At 54.1% G+C, this 25,928-nt stretch overlaps 1 protein-coding gene across 5 annotated transcripts; it reads right to left on the minus strand.

Annotated features, from left to right (window-relative positions):
- Positions 1-25,457, minus strand: Chst10 (carbohydrate sulfotransferase 10). 5 transcript variants are annotated; one of them, XM_078028560.1, is made up of 7 exons: positions 25,217-25,457; positions 15,143-15,249; positions 14,481-14,608; positions 7,821-7,912; positions 6,470-6,692; positions 3,346-3,451; positions 1-2,019 (listed from the first exon to the last, which is right to left on the minus strand). In XM_078028560.1, exons 2-7 carry the CDS (start codon positions 15,187-15,189, stop codon positions 1,482-1,484), a joined length of 1,134 nt encoding a protein of 377 aa, XP_077884686.1. In that variant the 5' UTR covers positions 15,190-15,249; positions 25,217-25,457; the 3' UTR covers positions 1-1,481. The 5 variants fall into 5 exon arrangements, with proteins under 5 accessions (XP_077884686.1, XP_013218835.3, XP_077884688.1 ...); XM_013363381.4 differs by having other exon boundaries at positions 14,481-14,612; positions 15,147-15,249; positions 25,217-25,454; XM_078028562.1 differs by lacking the exon at positions 25,217-25,457 and adding an exon at positions 19,664-19,849.
- Between the last annotated feature and the right edge of the window lie 471 nt (positions 25,458-25,928).

The raw sequence follows: 25,928 nt of genomic DNA on the forward strand, positions 1-25,928 counted from the left end.
TTTGCTTTCTGAGAGAAAAGGCTATTTTAATGAGGACTAACTTTAAGGCCTTAAATTCCCATACACGATCCACACTGTGACTCTCCAGACAGGAAAGGGGTCATCAATCCGCTCACTGAGTCTGAAAGGATTCTAACAAGCCACAGCAGAAACCTCATAGAAAAACGGCTCAAGGTCACATCCTTGGCGTGTCCGTCGAGGGCGAAGGGCCGAGTCTCGCTTCCCGTGCACGATCCCGGCCCCAGCAGCTGCGCACGCCCGTGCTGGTCGCCAAGCCTCAGGGTCCCACGCCGCCCTGGTGCCCCGTCCCCCTGGAACTGCAGCGAGGATCAGGTTTGGCACGTATTTTAAATATCATTTTGCTTCCACATTCACAAATCCAGGAAGCAGTTCTGAGAAAAGGGGGGCTGAGGCTGCCTCTGAGAAAAGCCTGGATCACCCCTCCCGGCTGGGCCCCCGGGTTCCACGTGGCCCTCGTGGGGGCTGTGACGCGCTCCTCGTGGGGCTCTGTCTGTGCCTTGGCGTTGGATTTTATTGCTGGTGAACTTGATGACCTCACTTCTGGCCAGTTAGTCCAGGAGGGTGGTGTCAGCAGACCTGGGTCTGGAGGGAATTCTGTTTGGCTTCCTCCAGACGAAACTGTTCAGTCTGTTCCCGGCTCTGGGGAAGGTGAGGCCCTGGGAGAGCCGGGAGGAGATGCCCCTGTTCCCCACCCAGATGGGACACGTGTCAGTCAGGCGGCAGGGAGGTCCCCAAATCAGTCCCCAGCCTGGCCTGCTCCTCCTTTCCTGTGCCACATTCCTTTAAAGCCTGCCCCCCCAACACACAAGGGGGCACCCCCTTTCCTGGGTGGTAGGAACCTCCCCTCCAATCACTTTCCAAAATTTTACCTCTGGTGCTAGATGAGAGAGGCGACTGGCAGGCAGCGGTGCAGACACACAGACCTGCCTTGCACAGGTATGGGTTCTGACAGACGGACCGTGGGCCCTGCTCTGGGGCCATCACTGAATGTCACAGGGACTCAGTGGTCCCAGAAAGGACCCTCTGTTACAGCAACACCAAGGTGAAGGCCAGAGGTGTCATCTTATGACTCAGATTTATCCTGCCCGGCCTGGGCAGCTTCTGCAGCACCTCAGCTTCTCCACCCCTCCTAAAAGTGCCAGGTACCATTTCTGCAATCCACTGATGACAGGCGAGACCACCCCGGCGGCCGGGAGGGCCTCGGCCGTGCCTGCCAACTCAACAACTGAGGGCGAGGGCTTCTCATGCTGTCACACCTCCTCCTGCAGATGTCTCCACTCCTCTCCCAGGTGAGGCCAGCGGCTTCCTGATAACAGGTGGGGGAGAGGCCCTCAGGATCAGGGGAGGCCTCAAGAGTCCAAAGGAGAGGTGTCGCGGAGAAAGTGTCCTTTCTGTGCTCAGACCTCTACCTGGCCAGCCCCCCGTCTAACAGGGATATCTGGATTCATAGGTCCTAAACATTAGTTTAGCAAAAAATCTGGTTTCTGGTACCCAAAGAGCTTAAAGTCCCCTTCGAAACGTGCATACAGGCGCCGGATGTCTCGTTTGCTGATGCCCAGAAAGTAGCGCTCCACCTTGGTCCTGTTATACACGGTGATGCCCGGTGGGATGGTGGGGTAGGACACCAGGTGGTCGATGCCGGCCTCCCTCAGGATGTACGGGGCGTCCTCCTCCAGGGTCTCGTGGTGCCCAATCACACTGTACTTTATCTCACAAGGTGCACAGAGCTCGACGTACGTCACCCAGTGAATGATGTGATCCCCAAACTGAAGGTCCAGCCATCTGTGGTTTGGATCACCCAGATAGCGCACGAAATCTTCAAACTGGATCCCCCGGGTCTCTGTCCGGTTCTTTCTGTATTTCCTGATGATGCCAGGGGCGATCTCGTGCCGGTACCAAGGCTCAAAGCGGGGATTGTGAACAAACTTGTCCTTAAAGGCAGAAATGAGTCTCTCGAAGGGATCTCTGACAATAAAAAACTTGAAGTACGTTTTCAATCTAAGAGAAAGAAACAAAATGAAAACAGGAAGTTAACTGCGTGCTCCTGGAGCCCATGGCTGAGGGGGTGGGGAGAGCCAAGAGCAGAAGGGGCAGCTCCCACAGAGAGCTGACCTCTCACCAGGCCCAGCCCGGCCCGAATGCATGCCCTGCATCTCTTCCTTAATCCACTGCGAGATTTTGTGCGTTGATCCTATTCTCAACCCATTTTTACAGAGGAGAAAACAGAGGCTCAGAAAAGCCACCAGGACTCGTTCCTGGGAGTCTGGGAAAACCCTATTTCTTCAATGCTTTATTTTAATGAATAACTCAAAATTCCAAGAAACTTTTAACAATTCTGTTGTTGGACAGAAAACTGTCAAGGCAGGAACTCTGAGTGAGCCAGGGATAACCCACGGGCCTGTCCTTCAGGATGCAATTCAGCATTGTCAGGGGAGAGAAAATCAGAGGGAAGCCGGGGTGGGAGAAAACGCACACTCCAGCCTGGGTGCTCACGGCTGCCCTGAGGCCTGGGGCGGTGGCGAACATGACAGCAATCCTGCATCATGGTCGACACTGCACGAATGGAGTGCCTACTACGTACAGAGACTGCCTGCCCCAGTTGGCCTGCCTTGACTTGCTGAGTCTCCCCCAAAGGCCCCGGGGGGTGGGGGGAGTGCTCAGGAGGTAACAGGTGGGTTTGCACCCAGAAGGGCTTCTGTACTCCATCAGCCAGAGCCAGAAACAATGAAGGGAAGTGGCCCAGGCGGGGAGGCCCAGCCCCAGGCTGACGTTTAGTGCCGCTCAGCTTTCCGGGCCCTTTAAACCTTGCTGTCCGGGGGCCACTCCACAGCTGATGGGAGACCTGTTCCATTCACTGGCTACGACTCCATTCTAGCCCAAATCAGGAAGCACGCCCCCCCCCCCCCCACACACACACACTGCCTGTGTGGATCCAGGTTCCCGGGGGAAGCTCCCGTGACACAGGCACAATGCTTTCGGAGGGGGAAGTGAGGGTTCCGACAACCCGAGTCCCCTTCTCATGAAGAGAACCCACAAAACTTCACAGAACCAAAGCACGACAAAAGGGACCCCTCCTCTGTTAATAAGGTAATGTGAACCGTAGGGGCCCGTCGATGGCAAGGCGGGAAAAGGTGGGGCTGAGAGTGTCCGCACGTGGTCCTCAGGCAGGGGCAGACCCACGCCCGGCTGCTGGCCCCAGATACTGCACCCTGTGGTCCCCGTGGTCCCCGGGGAGTGATCTGGAATTCGCAGCAGCGAGTGCGACCTGAGCTGGATTCTGGCCGACTTTCTTCGCGGGCTCCCCCCCCCCCACCCCGCTCTCACCGCTTCTCAATTCCCACTTTGCTGAAGGAGGAGAGACGAGGGAGGCCGTTCTTCTCATGGTCGTGAACGACGTTTTCGGGAATCTCTTCGATGGAAGGGAACGCTCCTAGGACACGAGAGAAGGCGTGTTGGTGGCCTCAAGATGACCCCCTTCACCTCAGGGCTGCACATTCCCCGGGGCACACGGGGCAAACCCACCCCGATAGCCACGCTGATGTCCTGAATTCCAATTGCTTCCAAGGGCAGGACGGGAGAGGGAATGAGGGCTCCGGGTTAGGCACACACCAACCCGGGCAGAGAGGGTCCTGGGGAGGAGAGGGCAGGGGACAGGGCAGACGTAGGACAGTGTCCACCCTGGCAAATCTTCCGTTAAACAAAGCTTGGGGTATGTAGACAGAATTCCTAAAACCAGTGATACTTTAAGACTGGGAGAATCGCCAGGGGGCAGGCCTGGGGAACGTGGTGCCCACCTATGCCCACGTGGTCCTCATCCTGCCCGGCAGGCTGTACTCTGGCAGCACCACACCCCAGACCTCGGTGGTTCCTAGACAACCTCAGGGCATCCCAGAACAGCACCAAAGGCGACTGGTGCTGGAAAAATCTGGCTGAAGTTCCCGGCACAGTGGTGCACATCTGTAATCCCAGCAGCTCGGGAGGCTGAGGCAGGAGGATTGTGAGTTCAAAGCCAGCCTCAGAAACAGCGAGGTGTTGAGCAACTCAGTGGGACCCTGTTCCTAAAGAAAATACCAACTAGGGCTGGGGATGTGGCTCAGGGGTCAAGTGCCCCTGAGGTCAATCCCTGGTACCAAAAACAAAACAATACAAAAAAAGAACGCTGAATTATAGAGCGTGACCCAGGTAAACAGCAGGGGCTGAAGGAGGATGGGTGTGTCTGAGGAGGTGGCTCTGGGACCACGCTGCTGCAGGGAACCTGCTCGGTGTCCATCTCAGGGCTGGTGGCCAGGCAGGCCTTTCTTTTCCCCAAGTAGAAAATGGAAATAAATGCTCACGATGCTGAGGAGGGCCTAGCCAGGCCCCTGCCAACCTTCACACTGAACTTGGGCTAACCCTGTCAGGTGGAGCTCCAAGTCCTGGCAGGGAAGACTCTCGTGGCCTCGCATCTAAGCAGGGCCCACAGCGTCCCTGCCTGCTTATTCATTCATCCCAGAATACCGAGTCCAGGACTCTGTGCTGCCCGGGCTGGCTGGCTGGCTAGGAAACGACCAAGAGGAGCAGCTGCTGAGGGCACCGCAGAGCTGGTGCAGCGGTGCATGCCCACGATCCTAACTACCCGGGAGGCTGAGACAGGAGGATCAAGTTCAAGGCCAGCCGACCCGATGCAGTGAGACCTCATTGCCAAAAAAAGAAAGAAAAACTTGTAGAAGTGGGACGGCAGAAGAACCAGCTCTGTGGTCTGCACCTAGGCCCACTCACCCCGTCCCTGTCGGGACCTGGAGGACAGCCACCCGGCCACCCGTAGTTTACTAGGTTCCCTGTGGGCCTCTCCAGCTTTTCCCTCTGTCCAGTTTGTTTTCATTTTTTAAGAAACTTAGAGATTATATAAGCCCATGTTTTTTGTTTGCTTGTTTGTTTTAACAAACAAGATGAAGATTTCCAGGTGAAGCCGCTTAATCAACAACGAGCTGGGTAGTAAATGTCCTCTCAAAAGCAGTTTAATTTTGTTGTCATCAAACCGACTGTGACTAGGTGCCGAGGTCACGGGGGGTGCTTTTTACTTTTTCCATGTTTAATTTAAGCTAATCTTTAGCTAATACATGAAAAACCTAGAAACCACACAGATTGCTGGGGTGCTGCTGGGGGTTGTTTTTGTTGTTGTTGTTTTGGTACCAGGGGTTGACCTTAGGGGCACTTGACCACTGAGCCACACCCCCAGCCCTATCTTGTATTTTATTTAGAGACAGGGTCTCACTGAGTTGCTGAGCGCCTTGCTTTTGCCGGGGCTGGCTTTGAACTCTCGATCCTCCTGCCTCAGCCTCCAGAGCCGCTGGGATTCTGGTGGTGTTCTGATATACACCCTCCATGGCCACTCCTGTTCTGCCCTTGAAGTGGGCACGTCTTTGGAGGCGCTGCACACTGCCGTGGCTGACTGTGGGCCTTTTGGTGTACTCCTCGCTCTCAACTTGATTTCTAACCTTGTTCTCTGATCCGGAACATCCTGACACGGTGCCAGAGCACGAAGAGTCACCCTCTTCCTCCCCAACCACCCTGTGAGCAGGCAAATGTCAGCCAACACTGACCAGCACCTCTGAGAGCAGCCCAGGAGCTGCGGCAGGAGGACACGGAACCCCAAGACCTGCCCGCAGGCCCGGGGTCTGACTCCCGACCAGGAGTCCACTGCTAGTGGTTGGAAAGAAGTCCCTTTTCAAGCTGAACTTGACAGAGTCCATGATCATCTTGGATCAGCTCAGACTAACTGGACTTTAACAAACAAATGAACCTGCTGTCTGAAGGAGCAGCGAGTAAGCCTAACTACAGGATATGAACTCTCTTTTCTGTGATTCATTTGCTCCCGAGTGAACATCAGATTTCCTGCAGCAAGCTAGCCTAATCCTCTGAATATATACAGGTGCTTAGTGGAAAATAAGGTGCCGTTTCTTTCTACCCAACTGGCACAGGCTCCTTGATCTGCAGGTGAGCAGGCCCCAGATTCATGCAGGGGGCTCTCCTCCCAGGATCTGGGGTGTGGGCCCTTCTCACTACAGAGAGGGCACCTGGTGACCTCAGAGTGTGGTGGCCTTGACACACTCAGCATATGACTTTAAATGCATCAATATCAGCCGGACGGTCAAGCTGCCTGAGGTGGGGGTTCCACTGGGAAAACCAGGAGATCCTGTCGTTGGCTCTGTGCCTTTGAAAATGTGCACCATCCACAATGACCCCACCAGGGTCAGGTGGAGCTCAGGGGTAGACACTTGCCTGGCCTGCATAATTAACCCTCCCAACTCCAGGAGTACAGCACCCACAGGGGAAAAAGGGACAACAGAGAACCATCTGGAAGGCTGTCAGTCTTTTCAGGAGAAACCACTCCCTCCTTTGGCCCCTCTCCCCTGCCCAGCTACTGGGGCCCTTCCCCAGGCAAACCCTGATGTCTCGGTGGACGCACCATTGAGCACGATCAGCACTTTCTTCCACTGGGTGTTGCCCACCTTGGGGGTCTGGCAGAACAGAATCTTGTGCTTGTCGCAGACAAAGATGCGGTCCAGGACGAACTTGGAGACCGCCGTGTGCGAGAGGTTCCTCAGGGCCTCATCCTGGCAGACGTTCCTGATGAGCTCCAGGCGCTCCATATAGACCAGAGGGGCAGCCGGAGGCATCCTCCCGGTGGGCTGTGGTGGAGGAACAGAACAGGCACCAGGGCTCATGGGGGGAGCGGGTCAGAGGACAGCAGGGCCCAGCAGGAGCCGGCCGGGCCTTCTCTGCCCGTCCACAGGACCTTTTCTTTTCTCCGATTTCATTTGCTCCTGAGTAGACATCAGGTTTCCTGAAGCAAGCTGACTCAGTCCTCTGGATATGTACAGGTGCTTAGTGGAAAATAAGGTGCTATTTCCTCCTACCCAAGTGGCACAGGCTCCTTGATCTGCAGGTGAGCAGGCCGGTCCCCTTCCCACGGGTGGCAACCCCTCCTTCCAGCCCCTCCCAGGCCCTCAGTGCCCTGCTAAGTCCCGGGGATGAATCAGCCCAGGAGGCCAGGAGAAGAGACTGGGTTCCCGAGACTTCCCTTCTCCAGAGAGCGGTGATTCAGAGAAACAAAAAAGACTCAACTTCCTGGCAGGAGCCCGCACCTCTGGAAGCTGCTCCAGAGCCCGAGAACCTCCCCCCAACCCGGAGGCCCCCATTGGGTCCAGCCTTGGCTCTGTGCACGGCGGGCATGTCCTTCCAGAGCTCCCGGCTCAGTCTGGACTCGGTGCTCAGGGGCAGCTCAGGGTCTCAGGGAGGCGCCCGGAAAGGCCCAGCTGAGGAGGGCAGAGGCGACAGGCAGGACACACAGGCGTCTCAGAGCTTGTGCCCACTGCTGGCGTCACAGCGGTGTGTCTGCCCCAGACGCCGCTGAGGCAGTGAGCCGGTTCCGGAACCGCTCTGTGGGCCCCCTCCAGCTGCGGCCCCATTTCTCGGCCCGCTGGAACACATGGCTGCTGCCGCTCCGGCTTCCCTGGCGGCTACTCAGAGCTTCTTCCCGGGATCTCGGAGCAGACGGTTCCTCCAGTCAGACCTATCCAGAGGGCCAGATGCTCCTCGCTCTCCTTTAAAACGCACGGGTTTCCAGGCAGTGCGCTCCAGGGGCGGTTGCAACAGCCCGTCCTCCTGGGACACAGGCTTCTAGCACACCCCACAGTAGGACGTGGGACGACACAAGTGCCACCTGTCCCCTGGCTCCCACTCCTCCCTGGTGGCTCTACCGCGACCAGACTCCCCGGGGCTCAGCACTTCTGCCCAGGCCCCCAGCCCGTGCCCACCTTCGGATCCTCGGCAAAGCGCTTCTCTTCTCGCGACTTCCCGGCTTCCGGCACCGTTGTCAGGAACAGAAACTCCTGTTTGGCACTGTACCCTGGAAGACAGATAGGTGGAGATTTCTTGTCACCAAGAAACAGGATTACAGATCGACGGGACAGAACAGGGGTCCCAGGAGGGAATTCAGGGGTGCTCTACCGCTGAGATACATCCCCAGCCCACCCCCGTTTTTTAAGATAGGGTCTCACTCAATTGTTTAGGGTCTTGTCAAGTTGCTGAGGCTGGCCTCAAACTTGTGATCCTCCTGACTCAGCCTCCTGAGTCACGGAGATGACAGGCATGGGCCACCACCATGCCTGGCTTCTCTGTGTTATTTCTTACAACTGTGTGTGCCTCCACAAGGATCTCCAGATTAAAAAAAAAAATTAACCTACAAAACAAAAACAATCAGCTTTCACATCAGTTTATGAAGCTGTGGTACTCAAATTCAGACTAGAGGAATCTTATCAAGTGCTTGTCCAAACTAATAAATTATAACAGTAGGTTTTGCAGAAATCTGTGGGGTAGGATTCGATCATAATCTTTGGTGTTCTGCAAATAAAGAAACAGGTAGTTTCCAAAATTTTCAAAGCCTCCAAATTGGAAAAAGTAGATGTTAAATAAAAATTAAAAAGCTGATTACACAAAAGGATGTTTCACTTTAAAAAAAAAGTTCAAGGTCTACTCCTTTTCTGTCACTGAGAGCCGCGCTTTGCTTTGGTAGGTACCGCTGTGCCCGCAGGCCCCAAACCCCTCCATTCAGCACAGTGAGCTTCCTCCCTGCCTCCTTCTCCCCTCGCTGCACCAGGAGGAAGAAGACACCCCACACACCCCACCCCCGCCCCCAGTGCCCTGACCGTTGTGATGTTCTGTCCCCCGCCTCCTCCTGGCTGTTGGGCCCCAGAGCCAGCTCTCTCTGCACATCTTTAGGAACCTCACTAAAAGCCTTTTTCCTTTCTTCTCTTTTTCAGTGAAAATGCAAACTTAGCCAGAGCTGTCGGACGTACCTCCAATAAGGATGGAGAGCACCGTCCGCTGGACAAATGACAGAGGCCTCAGGGCCATCGGCCCCGAACCCCTGAAAGCCCTCCGGGGGCTCTGAGAGCCATGTCTGTCCCACCACAGCCCGGTTCCTGGTGAGAGCGGACGTGCTCACGGGGTTTTGCGGAAACCTAAGCTCCCTTAATAACATTCAGGATGGGAAACGAGTCCTGAATTCTAAACAACCGATTCACCAGGGAATTTTTGAAAAAGCAACCTACTTCACACCCTCAGAGCACACAGAATGGATCCTGGTGGCTCAAGAGCTCCTCAGCTCCCAGCAGCCACACCCACCAGCCCCCCAGCTCGGCCAGCCCCCCAGCTCGGCCAGCCCCCCAGCTCGGCCAGCCCCCCAGCTCAGCCAACCCCCCAGCTCGGCCAGCCCCCCAGCTCGGCCAGCCCCCCAGCTCAGCCAACCCCCAGCTCGGCCAACCCCCCAGCTCGGCCAACCCCCAGCTCTGCCAACCCCCCAGCTCGGCCAAGCCCCCAGCTCAGCCAACCCCCCAGCTCGGCCAACCCCCAGCTCAGCCAACCCCCAGCTCAGCCAACCCCCCAGCTCGGCCAACCCCCAGCTCTCCCCAACCTGACTCAACGAGACTCAGATGAAAACAGCAGCCAGTTCATATTCGCTTTCCTTTTTCTGTGGCTTTGTGGACAGCCTGCTATTTTTAGCAGATGCCGCCACCCCCACTGGGGTGACAGGGGTCGCCCTCTTCACCCTGTCCCTCAGGAGCAAGCCTCCAGCTTCTAGGAGAGGAGTCGGATCCTGGGGCAGCGGCCCGGGGTCTCTGTGCAGTGTCCTACCGCGTTGTCATCATTATGCTGTTTTACAACATGTCTACGCTTTGCCAGGCGAAGTTCTGCTTTGTTTTTTACCAGGGACCACAGCCTGCCTCACTGATGAAGCGGTGTACTCAGTCACTGCTCCAGTCTGGAGGCAGGAAGGCCCCTCATCAGGCAATAGCGACGTTCAGAGGTGGAGAGACTGGACTGTAAGAGCCGTGACCTAATCACGGGATTAATCCATGAACTGAATGGACGACTGGCCACTGAAGACAGGAGGGGCACCAAGGGAGGAAGCAGGTCCCTGGCCCCTTCCTTCTCAGCTGCTGTGAGCTGGGCACCTTCCCTCCCCCACGCCCTCCCGCTGTGACGTTCTGCCTCACCCCAGACCCAAAGCAATGGAGCAGCCAGTCATGGACTGAGCCTCTGAAACCTCGAGCCAAAGTAAACTTTTCCTCCCCTCAGTGGTTCATGTCAGGTATTTTGGTCACAGTGACAAAAAGCTAACAGTCACCAAACCTCACAGCTCCGTCCCATGCATGAGCTACGTGGGTGGCACAGAGAAACACAAGTCACAGGCTTTGCCTCGGTGACACACAAGAAAGCTGAGGGGCCGAGATGAGGCCACAGACTGGAAGAGGAGTAAGACCGGAGAGAGGTCAGTATCTGCAGCACACACCGGGGCTCAGGTGCCATGTCTGGAGTCTGGGCACTCAATGCCGTCACAGGGCACCCTATGCCACCACAGGGCACCCTATGCCATCACAGGGCGTTCTATGCCATCATAGGGCACTCTATGCCACCACAGGGCACTCCATGCCATCACAGGGCACTCCATGCCGTCACAGGGCACTCTATGCCATCACAGGACACTCTATGGCGTCACAGGGCACCCTATGCCACCACAGGGCACTCTGCCGTCACAGGGCACCCTATGCCACCACAGGGCACACTATGCCACCACAGGGCACTCTGTGCCACCACAGGGCACTCTATGCCGTCACAGACCCACCGGGCAGGACGGATCCTCCTCCTAACTGAGCCTGGTTCAGTGCAACACTGAAGCTTGCTGAGGATAGACCACGGCACACGTCACTGTGACTCCATCGCTGAGGTGAAATTAAAACCATTACCATAAAAAATGGCAAATGTTGCATTAAACAGCAGCTCAGCGCCCCCGCCCAGCTCCAGTGGAGGGGAGTCTTGCAGAACAGGAGGTGGAGGAACACCCGCCGCCCACTGACTGGGATTCTGGACCAGGGGACGGAACTGGAAGGAGCTGCCCCAGGGACACCCGAGTTACCTGAGGTCCCTGAAGGCTGACACCAAGGTCTCTCTCCCCTTCTTGTGGGAAAGGAACTTCACCATGAAGGAGCCCTTGTCAGAAGTGAGCTATTTCCTCATAATGATCCTAATATTTTTTAAAATACTGTTTTAGTTGTAGCTGGACACACACCTTTGTTTTGTTTGTTTATTTTTTTGTGGGGCCGAGGATGGAACGCAGGGCCTCGCCGGGGAGGCAATCGCTCTTCCGCTGGGCCCCAGCCCCAGCCCTCAGAATGATCCTTCACAAAGGGGCTTTGGTGGAAAGCAAAACCCTGTGACATGGGTGACATCAACTCCAACAGACAAGCCACCCTCATGGCCACGGCGGACAGACCTCTCTCAGGGTCCTCCAGGTGGACTGCCTCCCCTGAAGAAGGGCCAGTAAGGCTCAAGGGCCACACTCACTAAACCCAGGGGCAGGGGAGCGAGGGAGGTGCCCGCAGCACCGCAGGCCCCGCCTCCCGGAGGCCTCAGGACGGACACTAGCGGTGAGCTTCCCTCGCCTCCTCCTCCACTTTGGCAAGAGACCTGTTGTGACTGGACTGAGGCGTCCCCCCAAAGCTCCTGTGTTCGTTTTGGGAAGGTTTAGCGGTGAGACGATCAGATCTTGAGAGCTGTGACCTAAGCGCCCATCCCAGTTTGAATGGTGACTGTGGGCAGGTGGGACGTGGCTGGAGGAGGACGTCGCTGGGGGTGAGAAACTGATGAGACTCCATTTCTGAGAAACCAGCTCCTCCTCAAGGCCTGTCCAAGGAGAGGACTTGACCTTGTCCTTGGAAAGACCCACAGAGCACTCCTAGGCACACACCCACCCTGCTGAGTGGTTTCTCTACAAATAACAGGAGAGGTCTGCTGCACCAGGTGTCCCTGACTCAGGCTAGGTGGGGAGCCATAGCAACCCCTAGCAACCACCCATCAGCATGAATCAGGGAAAATACCGGGGATGCCAGGTGACCCCCCAGTAGTTTATGGTGGTTGGTAACGTGTTGGGAAACCCTGTAGTTCAGCATGGACACCCCTCGTGGCCTAAACCAATCAGTTCAAAGGAACCCTCCTCTTGTACTAGCCAATCACCCCTACCCAACTTGTTCCCGCCACTGAATGTGCTGACCAATGTTAAGAGTCGCTGTTTGACTTTCCCATGGAATGGAATGATTTGCTGTGTGCTGTTGTGACGCATGGAGTATCCCCCCAAAACCTATAAAACCTCACTGGACAAAGGACCGGGACTCACTCCCTGGGACCCGCTGCATTGGAAACAGCTGTGAGTCCAGGCTGGAGCTTGCAGTAAAGACTCTTGTGTGACTGCATCGGATTCGGCTCCTGGAGGTCTACTGGGGTCCCACGAATCTGGCATGACAGGGGTTTCCCTGGAAGGGCTCATTTCCCTGTCCCCTCTCCCTCCCTCTCTCTGCTCTGCAGGCGCCATGAAGGGAGCTGCTGTCCTCTGCCACTGCCTTCTGCCAAGGGCCCAGAGCAACAGAGTCGGCCAACCACGGCCTGAGCCTCTGAAGCCACGAGCCAAAATCAGCTTTTCCTCCTCCGAGTTGTTCTTGTCAGGTATTTTGGTCACAATGACAAAAAGTTGACCGACCCAAGACTCTGCAGCTGAGCTCACTGCCTCCAGTCAGACTCAGCCAAGGGACACCCACCCCGTGATCCAGCCAGGTACGCTAGGACAACCAGATGAGACCCTAGTGAGTCACAGGAGGCTGAGTTCTGCTGCTGCAGCAATGTGACCACGAGGTCCCTTCCTCCAGTCCCTCCCTCCAGGTCCCTCCCTCCAGGTCCCTCCCTCCAGTCCCTCCCTCCAGGTCCCTCCCTCCAGGCCCTCCCTCCAGGTCCCTCCCTCCAGTCCCTCCCTCCAGGTCCCCAGTGCACTTAGGGCAAACGCATCCTCACTGAGGCCGCCCTGGGGGAAGGGGCAACAAGGCTCTGACATCTCGCTGCACAGCCTGCTCCCACATCAAAGTGCAGAGGAATCGCCTCCACCCACCGCCTCAAGGCTGAGAGGTGGCGTCCAGCCAGCGGTACTGAGGACAGTCACAGACCGCCTCTGCAGGCCAGAACCCAAAGCCCTCCCTGTGTCCTCCTGGCTTTTACCCTCATCAGCATTTGCTCCCCTTCATGAAACCACTTGAGCAGCCTCACTTTTCTGAAAACATGGAGCATAAAACCTGCCACCTCCCAGCTGAACGTCACCTCGTTTATCAGACACACTGGGCAACAAGCTGTCCTTTAAAAGCTCTTTGGCCAGGGACCATTACATGAATGCAAGGACCCACGGTCTATTTAACTCCCACTTCTGCTCTGGAGTGGTGGGGCCTCACTGTGGGCAGCACAGCCTGTTGCCTAGAATGGTCGGGAACTCCCTGGCTCCAGCTGTCCTCCAGCCCTGGCCTCCCCAGTGGCTGGGACCGCAGGCGCACATCCGTGCCCAGCTTATCCGACCATTATCGATGGAGTCTCTCTAAAGTACATCACAGACACTCGTACTTTTCCAAACAAAACACAACACCAACAGCTTCATTGGATGGCCTGCCCCGCAATGCTTGCCCTCCTGGGAGGTGACATTCAGGAGAATCACGAAAGACATGTATCTCGTGTTCTCAGCAGCGCTTCGTTTCAATTTCCTGGCGATGTGGGCGTGCTGCGTGGCTCTCCACGGGGCCCCACCCCTGAAGCCGTATCCACTTGGTCTCCAGCAGTGTAGGGCTGACACAGTCCTGCAGGTGGCTCTGGAATGAGAGCCCCTCTCAGGCTTAACACGGATTGCCACTCTGGGTGGCACACAACAGTGCGGAAGCTGCTGCAGACTCTGAGTGTCCCCTGGGCTGAGGAGACCATCACCAACTCCTTGCACACACCCAGTGCCTCACAGACCAAGCGCCTCCCAGGGGCTGTCTGCGTAGAATGTGTCCGTTTTGTAGGAAAAAAAACAGAAGCTCATATAAGCGAATGAGAAGGACAAGACACAGAATCGGCTCGTCCAAGACGGCCTGGAGCTCTTACCACGCCCGCATCTGAGCGCCTGTGCTCACTAAGGGGTTAAAAATCCTCCAAGAGGTGGGTGTATATTTAAATGACCCTTCTTCCATGGCACTGAAGGTGACCTTCAAAACACACATGCCACCCACGTGGGACGCCAGCTGACACCCAGGCATGCTGAGCAGCCGTGCTGCGTGCTGCGTCTCTCTGACTTCAGGCAGGGGGCATTCCCGGGTCAGGAGCCTGCCCTGTGCCCTGCTGCGAGGCCCTGCTGCAGGGCTGGGAGGAGGCCCTGCTCTCCCTCTGGTTACAGCCACATAGAAAGCACCTTCTGTGGAGAGCCTCGGGTCCCTTCCCACCTCCCTGTCCTCTGCCACTTCTCTGCATGTCCTTGGACCCTGGGGCAGCTGCCCCTCATGCCTGCACCCGGGAGCGGTACTGCAGCAGAGATGAGCGAGCCAAGCCCCTGCGGCAGGAGGCACACCTACCGTCTGGGTCTTTGAAGGTCAGCGTGATGAACTTGCTGGCCACCATGAACATGAAAATCACCCAGAAGCACGCGGCCAGCAGGAGCCACTGCTGGTGCATGTTGTCAGCCGCCAGACACTCAAGGACTCTCCCTGGAAAACACAAGCGAGAGAGGCCTCTGCCGCTCAGAGTAAATCCATTAAACCAGAGCGAGAAGAAGAACAGGCCAATTCCAATGATCGGAATCGATACAAATATTTAAGTCTTTCCCTTTACAACAGCGGGTATTGTGACTCTTTTGTACTTAATGGATAATATTGAAGGATCCATTTGATAATTAAATCAAATTTAAACACCCTAGCGGAAGACAGCATAGGCACAGGAGAGAATGCCAACCCTATTTGTTCTGGGAACCCAGGACAAGATTTTGCCTTTGCAGATTTGCCTCCGGACTCTGGTCTGGCTCAGGCTAAGGTCACTGTGAGCTCCATGAGGGCGGGAAGCAGGGGAGTGGCCGGAGGCTGCTGAGGACTAGCTCTTTGCTGGAGGAGATTCATGAAAGGTAGAAGCCACATCAAGACAGGCCACGTTGAAAGTCCTGCCTGGCCCGAAAGGTACGGTCACACCCAGAGCATCTGAAACAGCAAAGAAATAAACACCTGTGCCTCTCGCCAGGGGTCACTTGCCTGCAACGGTGTGTGAAGAACCTTGGGGGTGGGTGCTTTTCATGTTATCACAGCCCTGGAGTGATGCATGGGGTCCTCAGCCCGTCCCAGAAGTCACACTCTGCTGCAGGGGACATACAAAGAATCCGGAAGTCACTGCCAATTCTCAACAAGACGGAGAGAAAAAAAATGTGTGTGTTTCATTTCTTCTTTAACAGTGTTTCTTCAAGTCAGATCGGACGGTTTAATGACGTTTCCCTGGGCTGGCCTGGTGTCCCACTGAATGAGGCCAGCTGTCACCTCTGGGTAGAAGAACTAGTCCTCAACGCAGTGCTGATGGCAGATGAGCCCAGAGACAGCTTCCCAGCCCAGCTCGGACCCAGGGAAATAACCCTCCTCTCGTCCCTGCACCTGCGTCCCCAAACCTCACTAGAGTCCAGCATCGAAAACCCAAATTCCCTCCTCAGCAACTACCAGTGGTGATCTGGCCTCCCGCTGAATACAGTCAGGGACAGGCAGCTCACCACCTACCAAGCTACCTGTGTCTTTACAGGGTGTCTGTGAGCCAGACCCAGGATGTTTCCTGTGGTCCCCTACTAGGGTTTCCAGAATAAATAAATTTTAAAAAGGATTCCAGTTAAGTTCAAATTTAAGGAAAACAGCAAATAACTTTTAAAAATATATCCCAAAATATCACACCGAATATACTCATGTAACTCATACAAAAAAAAAACAAAACCCTCTATTTTATTGTGCTCATGTAGCAGGCCCAGTGTGTTTCCTGGGGGGTTCCCAAGCAGGGTTGCCAAATTAGACAGATAAAACTATGGGGTACCCAGTTAAGTATAAGTATGTCCCAAGTACCACATGGGATATACTTACACTGAAAAAAGTTACTTGCTATTTTCTGAAATTTGAATTTAACTGAGTGTTGCAGAATTTACCTGGTGACATTCTGCAGCAAGGGGCTTGCCAAGTCCCCTTCCAGCTGCCAGGGTCAGCTGTCCAGTCTCCAGAAAGTCTCCCTCTCCTCCCCGAGTTCCTTCCAGGGGAAACACAGCACAAACTCGAGAATCCTACCGTGGTTCAAACCCCCGCTCCACCACTCACTAGCTCTGGGACAGCCCCCTCTCTGACACCTGGCCACAACCTCCCAGGGTGACTGTGATGCAGAGGACCAGCACCCACTGGCCTGTAGCCGAGCCTCAGTGGACCAGGCTGGCCAATGCCTGGGTGCTCTCCGTGAGCTTCTGGTTCAATCCATGTCCTTCCAAGCAGTGGTGTGGCCTGCCCCAAGAACAGAAAAGACAGACAGACACTGGTCCCAGGTGACGACTCTGTTCCGCCCAGAGGAATCAGAGGCTTAGACTGTGCCCGAGGACATGGGGCCCTGCAGTCCGAGTCCACTGAGCTCAGCCGAGACCAGGCCACGTGGAGGAGTCCAATCCAGGGGTCTTAGGGGGTGCCCCATTGAGAAGCCCAGCTTTTCTAACAAGGGGACAATGTGGCCGGGGAAGAGTGCAGAGGGCAGAGACAAGCTCATGTGGCTGTGGGTGACTCTGATCAGATGGCCTGGCTCTAGGGTGTGTGGCTCACATTCTTCTGGGGTATGAGCTGTGGATAAATGAACAGGGGTGAGGGCACCACCCAGGTCTGCCTCCCACCATACACACACACACACACACACACACACACACACACACACACACACACACGCGCGCGCAGACGTGCTCACTGCACAGAGCAGGTGTTGGGGACTTTCAGCAATGTTCACTGTCATACCACTCTCTCACTTGTCCTGCGCCTTCCCTGTACACCTCCTAGGTGTCCCAGCCTGACCCCACCCCCTGCCTGCATGCTGGCTGGCTCTCCGGGCTTTTAGAGTTGAAGGGTCTCAGCTTAGTGCAGTGGTGCACACCTATAATCCCAGTGACTTGGGAGGCTGAAGCAGAAGGATCAAAAGTTGAAGGCCAGCCTCAGCAGTTTAGAGAGACCCTGACTCAAAAAATTAAAAGGACAGGAGCTGTGGATCCGTGGTAGAATATTCCTGGGTTCAATCCCCAGTATTGAGAAAAGAAATCCTCATCTTCTCTTTCCAATCTTCCAAAGTCTTTCCTAGTCTTCAGAGGGATCTGATTTGAGTCTGTCCACCCAGCTCCCTCCAGATGCAAGAGGCAGACAGGGAAAAAGAGCCTGCCCTGAAACGCAGGTGGCCTCCCCACTGCAGGAATCTGGTGGCTTAGGGCAGGATTCCCACAGCGCGGCGGGAAACCCAGAGCAGGACTATCCAGAGGCCGCTCTGCCTCCCCTGCCCTCGGCCAGGGCTGGGCGTGAGCAGGCTGCTCCTCTCCCAGGGTGGCTGTGGGTTCCCGCAGATCGGCTCTCAGGGCCCAGGGCTCTCCTCTATAGGACGAACAGCCACCTGCACGTGCACCAGTGTGTACAGGCTCCCGGGAGCTGCACCCGGCTTGTGCCCCCTCCACAACCACATGACTCAGGGTGTCACCCAACGTGTCCTTCAAGTGGAGCTTTCACTTTCTAAGAAGCTCAGTTTCCATCTAGTGAGGAAGCCCTTGCTCTTCCCAGTCCTGCTCGTCCACAAGGAAGGAGGACATCTGCGGGGCTCCCTCCTTCCTCCCGACCCTTTGTGGCTCATGGATACCTTCCCCTCCCTAGGACGGTTCCCAGGCAGCATGGGGACTGCAGTGGGGACTTAGGATGCTAGGGTTTAGATATGATTTGTCCCCCAAAAGCTCCTGCGTGAGTGGGTGCAACAGGTGAAATGATGAGATTATCAGAGGTGCGACCCCATCCAAGGGTGACTCCGCTGACATGGATTCACTGGAGGTGAGCACAGGTAGGAAGGGCTGGCTGGAGGAAGCAGGTCACTGGGGGTGTGCCTCTGGGTTTATATTTTGACCCTGGTGGGAAGAGCAGAGCTCTCTCACAGCCTGCCCCTCACGTGCTCTCTCCCTGGTGGCCGCGTCCCTCTGCCATGAGCTGCATGACCTCCAGCCCACAGCGACGGAGTCAGCTGACCAGGGACTGGGACTTGAAAACTGAAGCAAGATAAACTTTTCCTCCTCCAGGTGTTTCTCGTCAGGTATTTTAGTCACACACACACACACACACACACACACACACACACACACACACACAGTGACTGAAGCACGATTTGGACAGCTTCACAGCACCGACCCCAGCCCCTGCTAACACTGGTCTCTTGAGAAGAACACTAGCCTGGGATCCTCACCAATGCCTCGTGACAGCCACCCAGGCCAGGCTACTGCCGGCCAGAGACCCTGGGTCCTGCTGCAGGGATCTGAGTTTGGAAACCCAGGGTGAGCAGGCCGCTCGCCATTGCGTGGAGAACAGTGGCCGGCTTCATCATCTCTCTGTGGGCCCAACCCCACTCTCCAGCACCTGGCCTGTCCACTCCTTCACAGAAGGCAGCCCCGCCCAAGTGCGCTCGCTGGGCGTGGTCAGCATCCCCCCAGGGAATGTGAGCTTCTGTGCCTGGCACTCAGGGAGCCACAGTCACTATTTCCTGATGACTACAGCCACCGGGCAACTTGTTCGGAAAACTGAATTGTCCACAGCCTGCCAAGCCTCTGCCCAGGGATTCCCAAACTTTATAAAGCAGGAGGCTGCCTTATAATCTCAAAATATTTCTCCTACCTCCACTTGAAGTGGTGACCTACTCACTGACTGAGGGGTTGAGAAATTATGGTGAAGCCCCAATTCCTTTATTATTTAAAATAAAACACATTAAAGCCAATTGTACAGATCTGAAGTGTCCAGAAATATTAATCCACAGAAAGGCAGCTGCAGGATTAAATGCATGATCTTATTTGCTAATAAAAATACATACACTGGATATATGTGTGATTATGTGTTTATGCACACGCACAACCACACATATGTAATGCACAGAATAAAATATTAAGAAGATAATGACCACGTGCACACTCCTATAATCCCAGTGGCTCGGGAGGCTGAGGCAGGATTGCAAGGTCAAAGCCAGCCTTGGCAAAAGCAACTCAGTGAGACCCTGTCTCTAAATAAAATACAAAATAGGGCTGGGGATGTGGCTCAGTGATCAAGTGCCCTGAGTTCAATCCCCGGTACCAAAAAAAAAAAAAAAAAAAAAGATAAGGAGAGGTCCTTTTTTTTTGGTTACACATTTTTGTATTCAAAAATATTTTGCAGTACACAGATAACCGTCTCACAACAAAAACCAATAAAATATTTTAAGATGCCTCCTCTACCCATGTGCCCTGGTGCTATTATTTCTGTTTGGTTTTCCCTACCTCACTATTGCTAACCACAGCTTCTTTGCCACTTCATGCCATATGGGAAAGGAGGAGAAATATTTTCTCGCCAGGAAAAAGTGTGGTGAGCAGGCAAAGCCAGGGTGTATCTGGATAGTTGGCAGATACATCTGTCTTCATTAGGTAGTTTTATTTAGTTGCAAAAAAAGATTCAATTTTTAAAGCCAGAACTATAGAGAATAATGTAACAAACACCTGTGTACATACCCTCTGCTCCAATGGTTTTGCTGGGCTTTTTTTTTAAGGAAACAGTGTCAGGAGGTGGCTGGGCTTTCAATGAGGGACACAGGCCCTCTGGCAGAAGCAGCAGGCAGATTTTTCACTGTCTACATAAAGGCCAGGTGGCCTGGGGAAGCGGGAAGGTGACTTCATCAGGCCTGCAAGAAAACAGGACATGTGGCTGCTTCCCAGAGAGGCACAAGCAGGGCCCAGGCCTGGGGGCCTTCAAGTGCACGGTTTTGCTTGGTTTTTCTCCCATGATCTATAGTGAGAAAATTCACATATTCTACACAGACTCCAGTGAAAATCTGTCAAAGCAACCTGGTTAGAAATTTAGATAAACCAGGACTGGCTGTCAAGTCACACGCTGTGGGAGCCAACCAGAGAGCAGTGGGCAGAGGCAGCCTGGTCCCTCTCAGGACACCCACTGCCCTCGGGCAAGTCCCTTATCTCTACAGTGGACCACAAAGGACCCTCGGTCATGAGCAGATGAACTGCATACAAGTTTAAGGACAAAGTCCACCGTGAAATTCACTCGTCCAACAGTCAAGGTGTCAGGGACCCACCACAGAGAGTGAGGTCCCACAAACACCCACAGTCCTTGTCCTTGTCGAGCTGGAACTCCAACAGAGAACCAGGAGTCAGAGCATCTACCTGAGAAGCAGGGCATGGAGCTGTGGAAGGGGCACGGTGCTATGAGAAGCAAACAGGGGACATGATCCAGGCAGAGGTCAGGGACCGTGGTTGCCTTAGGAGGTAAGGGGGCCGGGTTCCAGGCCAGGACGAGGCCTGAGCAACTCAAGGAAGCCGAGGAGCTGGAGTTTCAGGGCCCGGTCAAGGGCAAGGTAGCCCCTGGGGTCAGACAACACTGGGCCTGGCAGAGCTGAGTGGAATCGAGGTTTTCCTTGCACGTGATAAAAAGCCACTGAAAACTGTCCTACTGGAAAAGAAGGATGACAGTGATGTGCTCTGATTGTAAAGTCTGATTTCAACTCCTCTGGCAGCACAGTGGAACCTGCAAAGGGCCCACATCCACCCAGCAGTGGCCCACGTCCACTCGCGGAGGAGGGACCTGCCCAGGTCTCTCGAAGCCAGTCAAGAAACCAGTAAGAGCCACAGATGCTGCTATGGGGAAGAGGGCTGCGTCCAGCTAACCACGGTGTCATCTGCTGGAAGATGACACACAATCTGTGCTTCACATCTTCCTGATGGTGCCCAGCTTGATGTCCACGGCGGGGGTTCCCAGTCCAGGTTTTCTGTTAGAATCACCTGGCTGGTTTTTGAGAAATAGCAATGCCCTAGGCCCCAGGAACACCCCAGCCAAACACAAATCCCTGGAGGTGGCCCCCAGGCGGGTGGTAAAAGCTCTGCTCGAGATTCCCAATGAGCAGCCTCCAGGGGAATGCAGGTCCCGGCCCCCAGCCTTCCCAAATTTTAATGCCAAGTAAATTTCCTGGGGATCTTGTTGAAGTGCAGATTCCAGGCTCCGCATAAGAGCCCCACTCTCCCACTACCTTCCTCTGTTTTCAGGAGAATTGGCAGCGCCAGCTCAGCTTGTCAGAGAAGAGTCTAGTGACGTCCTCCATCCCATGTGTTCCAAATAAACAGCATCGCGAGGTTTAATTAGAATCTAAGGCCTTCCATCAATGTCCCCATTTCACTCTCATTTCCAGCCCCCCCCCATCTAAGGGTAACCATACTCTGTAGGATGTCTGACCTTGGGTGGGGAAAAACATCATAATTTGCCCCATTTTCTAAGCAAAAAGAAAGGCATTATAAATTCACTTAGTCCTCGCTCCTCTAAGCCGGCTGGCTCTCTGCATTGTGTCCTTGAAGGTGGAAGTTCTCCATGGGGCTTGTCAGCCTCCCGGAATGATTCAGTGCAGGCTCCTGCCGTCTGTCTACCAAGGGAATGGGGCCTGAGAAGCCCCCACCTTTCTCTCACAGCCAGGTGATAAATGGCCTTTAAAAAGCCTGACATTTTCTGTAATTAACTCCCCTTTGTTCAAGGAGCCAGGACAACTCCCACCGTGCCTCTTGCAGCTAATGGTGGTGGCAAACTTGAGCAGACTCATGTCCCCTCTGGTCACGGTATGCTGCCCCCTCAAAGAGCGCCCGAGGCCCCAGGAGGCAGCAGAATCCATCTTCAGAGTTTTCCCACTTCCAGTGTTAAATGGGATTTCCACAGGTCAGGATATCGGGATCTGATACCAAGCCAGAGGGTCAAGATCTTTGCAAACCCGTGAGACAGAACCATTGGTTAGTTACGGGAAAAGTCGGGTCAGGGAAGCAAGAATATAACTGAACCTACAAGAAGCCCTGATCTCTTTCCTCTCTCTCAAACAAAAGAAAACGGCACACATTTGACATGTTAGTAATTACTAACAGGCTTTGGTACTATGCCATCTTTTGACGCAAATCCTTCCTCCCCTGCGTTTTGAGAACGATACTTCGAATTCATTTTGCTCAGCTGCCAATAACATTCCTGCCAGGAAGGAGCTTCTCCCCGCTTGGAGTTGTCATCCAGAAGCACGAAGCCTTTCTTTCAGTGAGAAAGAGGTAGATCCCACCTGCCACGCCCTACTCTCAATATGCATGCTGGCTTAGTAAAGGTTCTGCAAAGTCCTACAGTAACAAGCCCACTTAATTCTGCTTCAGCAGGTTTTTTTCAAAGGCCCTTCATTCATCTGGCAATATTCACCTAGTGCCTACTTTGCTGGGGACTGTCCTAGTTCCCCCTAGGACACAGCAACACACACCCCCTGCTCTCAGCACTCCATCCTGAGGGAGGCCTCTAATAAACAGAGTGACTGATGCGTAAGACCTTGGAGCCAACTGGGGGGGGGGGGTGAAGGTGAGGGCCCCCGGCGGGAGACGACATGGAGAAGAATGGAAAGAGGAAGGGAGAGAGCCTTGCAGAGCCCTTGGCAGAGAACATGGTTTGAATCCAGCCTGCCCAAGACAGGAAGGGAGAGATCCAGGGAGCAGTGTCTCAATGGCCCTTTGCTGAGATGGACTCCCAGGATCTACCCCATCTCACACACACCCTGGGCATCGCAGGCCCAGCATTCAACTTTAAAACACACCCAGATGCTAAAGGAAACTCGAGAAAAACAACAACAAAAACAAACAAACAAACAACAACAAAAAAAAACAACAACAACCAGGTAATGCACAAGGTATCCTGAAAGGACTACCAGGGCAGAAAGGGTCCAGACCCGAGGACAAGCACAATGGGGACGTTTCACCATCAGCCATGTCGTACTTATTTTGAACTGCAATGTATTACCCAATCCATAAAGTCACCAAATTCCACTGTAGCAAAGCACAGAAAGGCATGTGAATTTATAACAGAAAGTCCTATTACAATGAAGTATAGCAAATACCGGCACAGGGTTCACTGCACGCCAGGCACAGGCCTCAACAGGTGAGGATGTGCTCCTATTATTATATTTAAGGAAACATTTCTATGTGTATGTACATATTCCTACTCAAGAGTTTTAAGTTCCTTAAAAATCTCTATGCAAGCAAGGAGGCAATAAGAATACTGAATGATAGAATCTCAAATAAGTGATGAGCTCACATTCTCCTTCCAGCATATTCTAAGGTGGGGGGTGGGGGGTCACATTTGCTTGTAATTCCCTGCCTGTTACTGTATAGATTAATTTTTAAAATAATAAGCATCGTTAAAAGTTGGTAGGTCCACTTTCTTAACATTTGGTTTACACTTGGAAAACAGTTTACTACTTGGATTATTCAAGGGTATTTTGCAAAACAGGTCTCTTACAAAGCAGGTGATATTTGGATTTCTTAGTAAATGAATCAATATTGTAAATAATTATTTACAATAGTTGTTTAGAAGTCTTCCATGTAACCAGGTATGACAAATGAAACATATCTGTAACAAAAAAAAAATCAAATACTATTCTACCGGTTTTACATGTTTCATATGAGGTAAAGGATTCCTGTACAAAATGATTGATTATTACAACGTGAGATGTTCTCTGGATGCTATAGCATCTGGCAGATTCTAGACAAATGTCATCCTATGAATGAATAACTGGAAACAGGCCAAACTCATGGAATTAGATTACAGACTTAATTGAGATAGCTGGCAAAATAAACATACAACTGCCTTGATTCCAAAAACTCAATGCAAAAATTAAAAGCAACTTCGTGTTAACACAGCTTTAAAGGCTAAGCTTCATATAGGCTCATCCACATGATTCCAGACCTGCATGAGAAGAAAACTGATGACTCTCTTGGTTCTGCAATCTCTTAAGGTCCTGCATTCGCCAATCTCCCCTGACTCTATTTCTGCCTCTCTCCACCCTTTTACTGCACAACCTCCTCAAGCACTTGAAAATAATCTGAATATAAAACTGTAAATGGCCCAGGATATTTACAAATTCTAGTCCCTGTACAGTTTTGCAAGCACTCTTATTTTCATTCCAGGGAAGAAGAGAATTTTTCTCTCGGGTATTTAAGATTCTATTCTTCAGGGTCAAGAGCAAAGATGGAAAAAGGAATTTTCTTTTCATCTTGCAATTCCAATGCTGAGCCAAGATGGACTGAGTCCCAGATATACTAAGGGGTCTGTGTGTGAGTGGGGGTGGGATGGACGGGTATTTCTCTCCTCTTTTCTTTTTTAACCCAGCCACCTAAAAGGACAAGTGAGTGAGTGGTGACCAGCAAGACAAAAGTCTGAGCTGCCTAATTTTAAGAATGTCTGAGACATTTCTCACTCTGGCAGTTAAAACCGACCAGTGCAATAATCCAACTCCTCATGGCCCAAAGCCCCAGACTTTGGGTGTTTCAGACAAATAAACCTTTATGACAGTGCCACTTAGCTAACCAAAACCTGGCTGCACCTCTTCCTATGCATTGCCCAGCCCTCTCTTGCCTTTAGCAAAAACCTGGAGAACAAAATACGACAGCTTTTGGAAAACCTGGTTCATCTTCCCCAGCCAGAAGTGCAGAAATTGATGCCTCAACCTCCAACTTCTGACAGGCCTCTCCACTGTCAAAGTCAGAGGCTGGAAGCGCTCTGAAGCCCGTCTGGCAGGGCGCGTGCATTTCCAACCCATCCTTCCCCTGGCGCCCGCCTGAGCCGCTGCGCTAGATGGTGCACTTGGGGAAGGTTGCCCAGGTTCCTTCCTCCCTGCCTTCTCTCTCAGCATGCTCCTCAGACCCAGGTGGGGCATTCTCCTCTCCTTTCTACCCCCAAGGGCGCATGCAAATTCTCAGCTAGGGATAAAAGAAGTGAATGCAATGTGGTCCAACTCTCAGTAGTGCCGCGCATCCAGCATCCAGCACCAGGACGCCGCCTTATTGCATAATTAAGTGATGAAGGCTCCACGGTGAATTCCTCCAACTAGGAGGTCCTTCGGTCGCCAAAACACCCTGGGACGTGGCTCGCCAAAAACAAAACAAGAAAAAGAAAAAAAGACCCGGTTCGCCCCTTGATCCATCCACCCCGGAGAGGAGGAGGGGGTCCGCGGTGCAGCGAGACCCAGCCTCCCTGCGGGTCCCCGAGCTCACCCTCCGTGGAGCCGCCGCTCGACGGAGTCCTCAGGCTCCTCCTCGGCCCCGGAGGCTCCTCTCCGGCCTCGCCGGGCCTGCGGGTCAGCGCGCGGGGTCCAGGCGCCCCGGGAACGCGGAGGCCCGCCCCGCCCCAGGCCTCCGCGCCGCCGCCGGCGCCCCGCCGGGCCCAGGGATGTGGCGGCGGCGGCAGCGCCGGAAAAAGGAAGCCCGGTGCGCGACGCTGGCTCCGGGGGGCGAGGCCGCCGCCGCCGACCGCGGGCTCCGTGCCCGCCCGGCCGTGCGCGCCCCCGCCCGCGCGCGCCCCCGCCCGCGCGCGCCCCCGCCGCCCTGCCCCGTGCGCGCGCCTTGAGAGCCGCGGGGAGGCGGCGACGGTGGCGGGGACCCCGGGCTCTGGCCCTGTCCCCGCCCACGCTCGCGCCTCCCTGCCTGGGGCTGCAAAGGCAGAAGGACGCGGACGGCCCAGCGCGTCCCGCCGGGTTTCCATGCAGACAGCAAAGAAAATGCCAAACATAGAAAAAGGCAGAAAATAGATTTTTTTTTTTTTAATTTTAAACTTGGATGAAAAGGCAAGTTACCTGAGTCGGGATACTGCACAAACCTCTATTATCTGTCCTTGGTTTCTTCTCGTGCAGGCATGACAAGTGTTACAGGGTCTTAATAACCCTGCTTAAGAAGTGGCTTAAGGCGAGGTGGTGCAGACTTAGACTTG

This window comes from Ictidomys tridecemlineatus, chromosome 12 (assembly GCF_052094955.1).
Source record: "Ictidomys tridecemlineatus isolate mIctTri1 chromosome 12, mIctTri1.hap1, whole genome shotgun sequence".
NCBI classification, from domain to species: Eukaryota; Metazoa; Chordata; class Mammalia; order Rodentia; family Sciuridae; genus Ictidomys; species Ictidomys tridecemlineatus.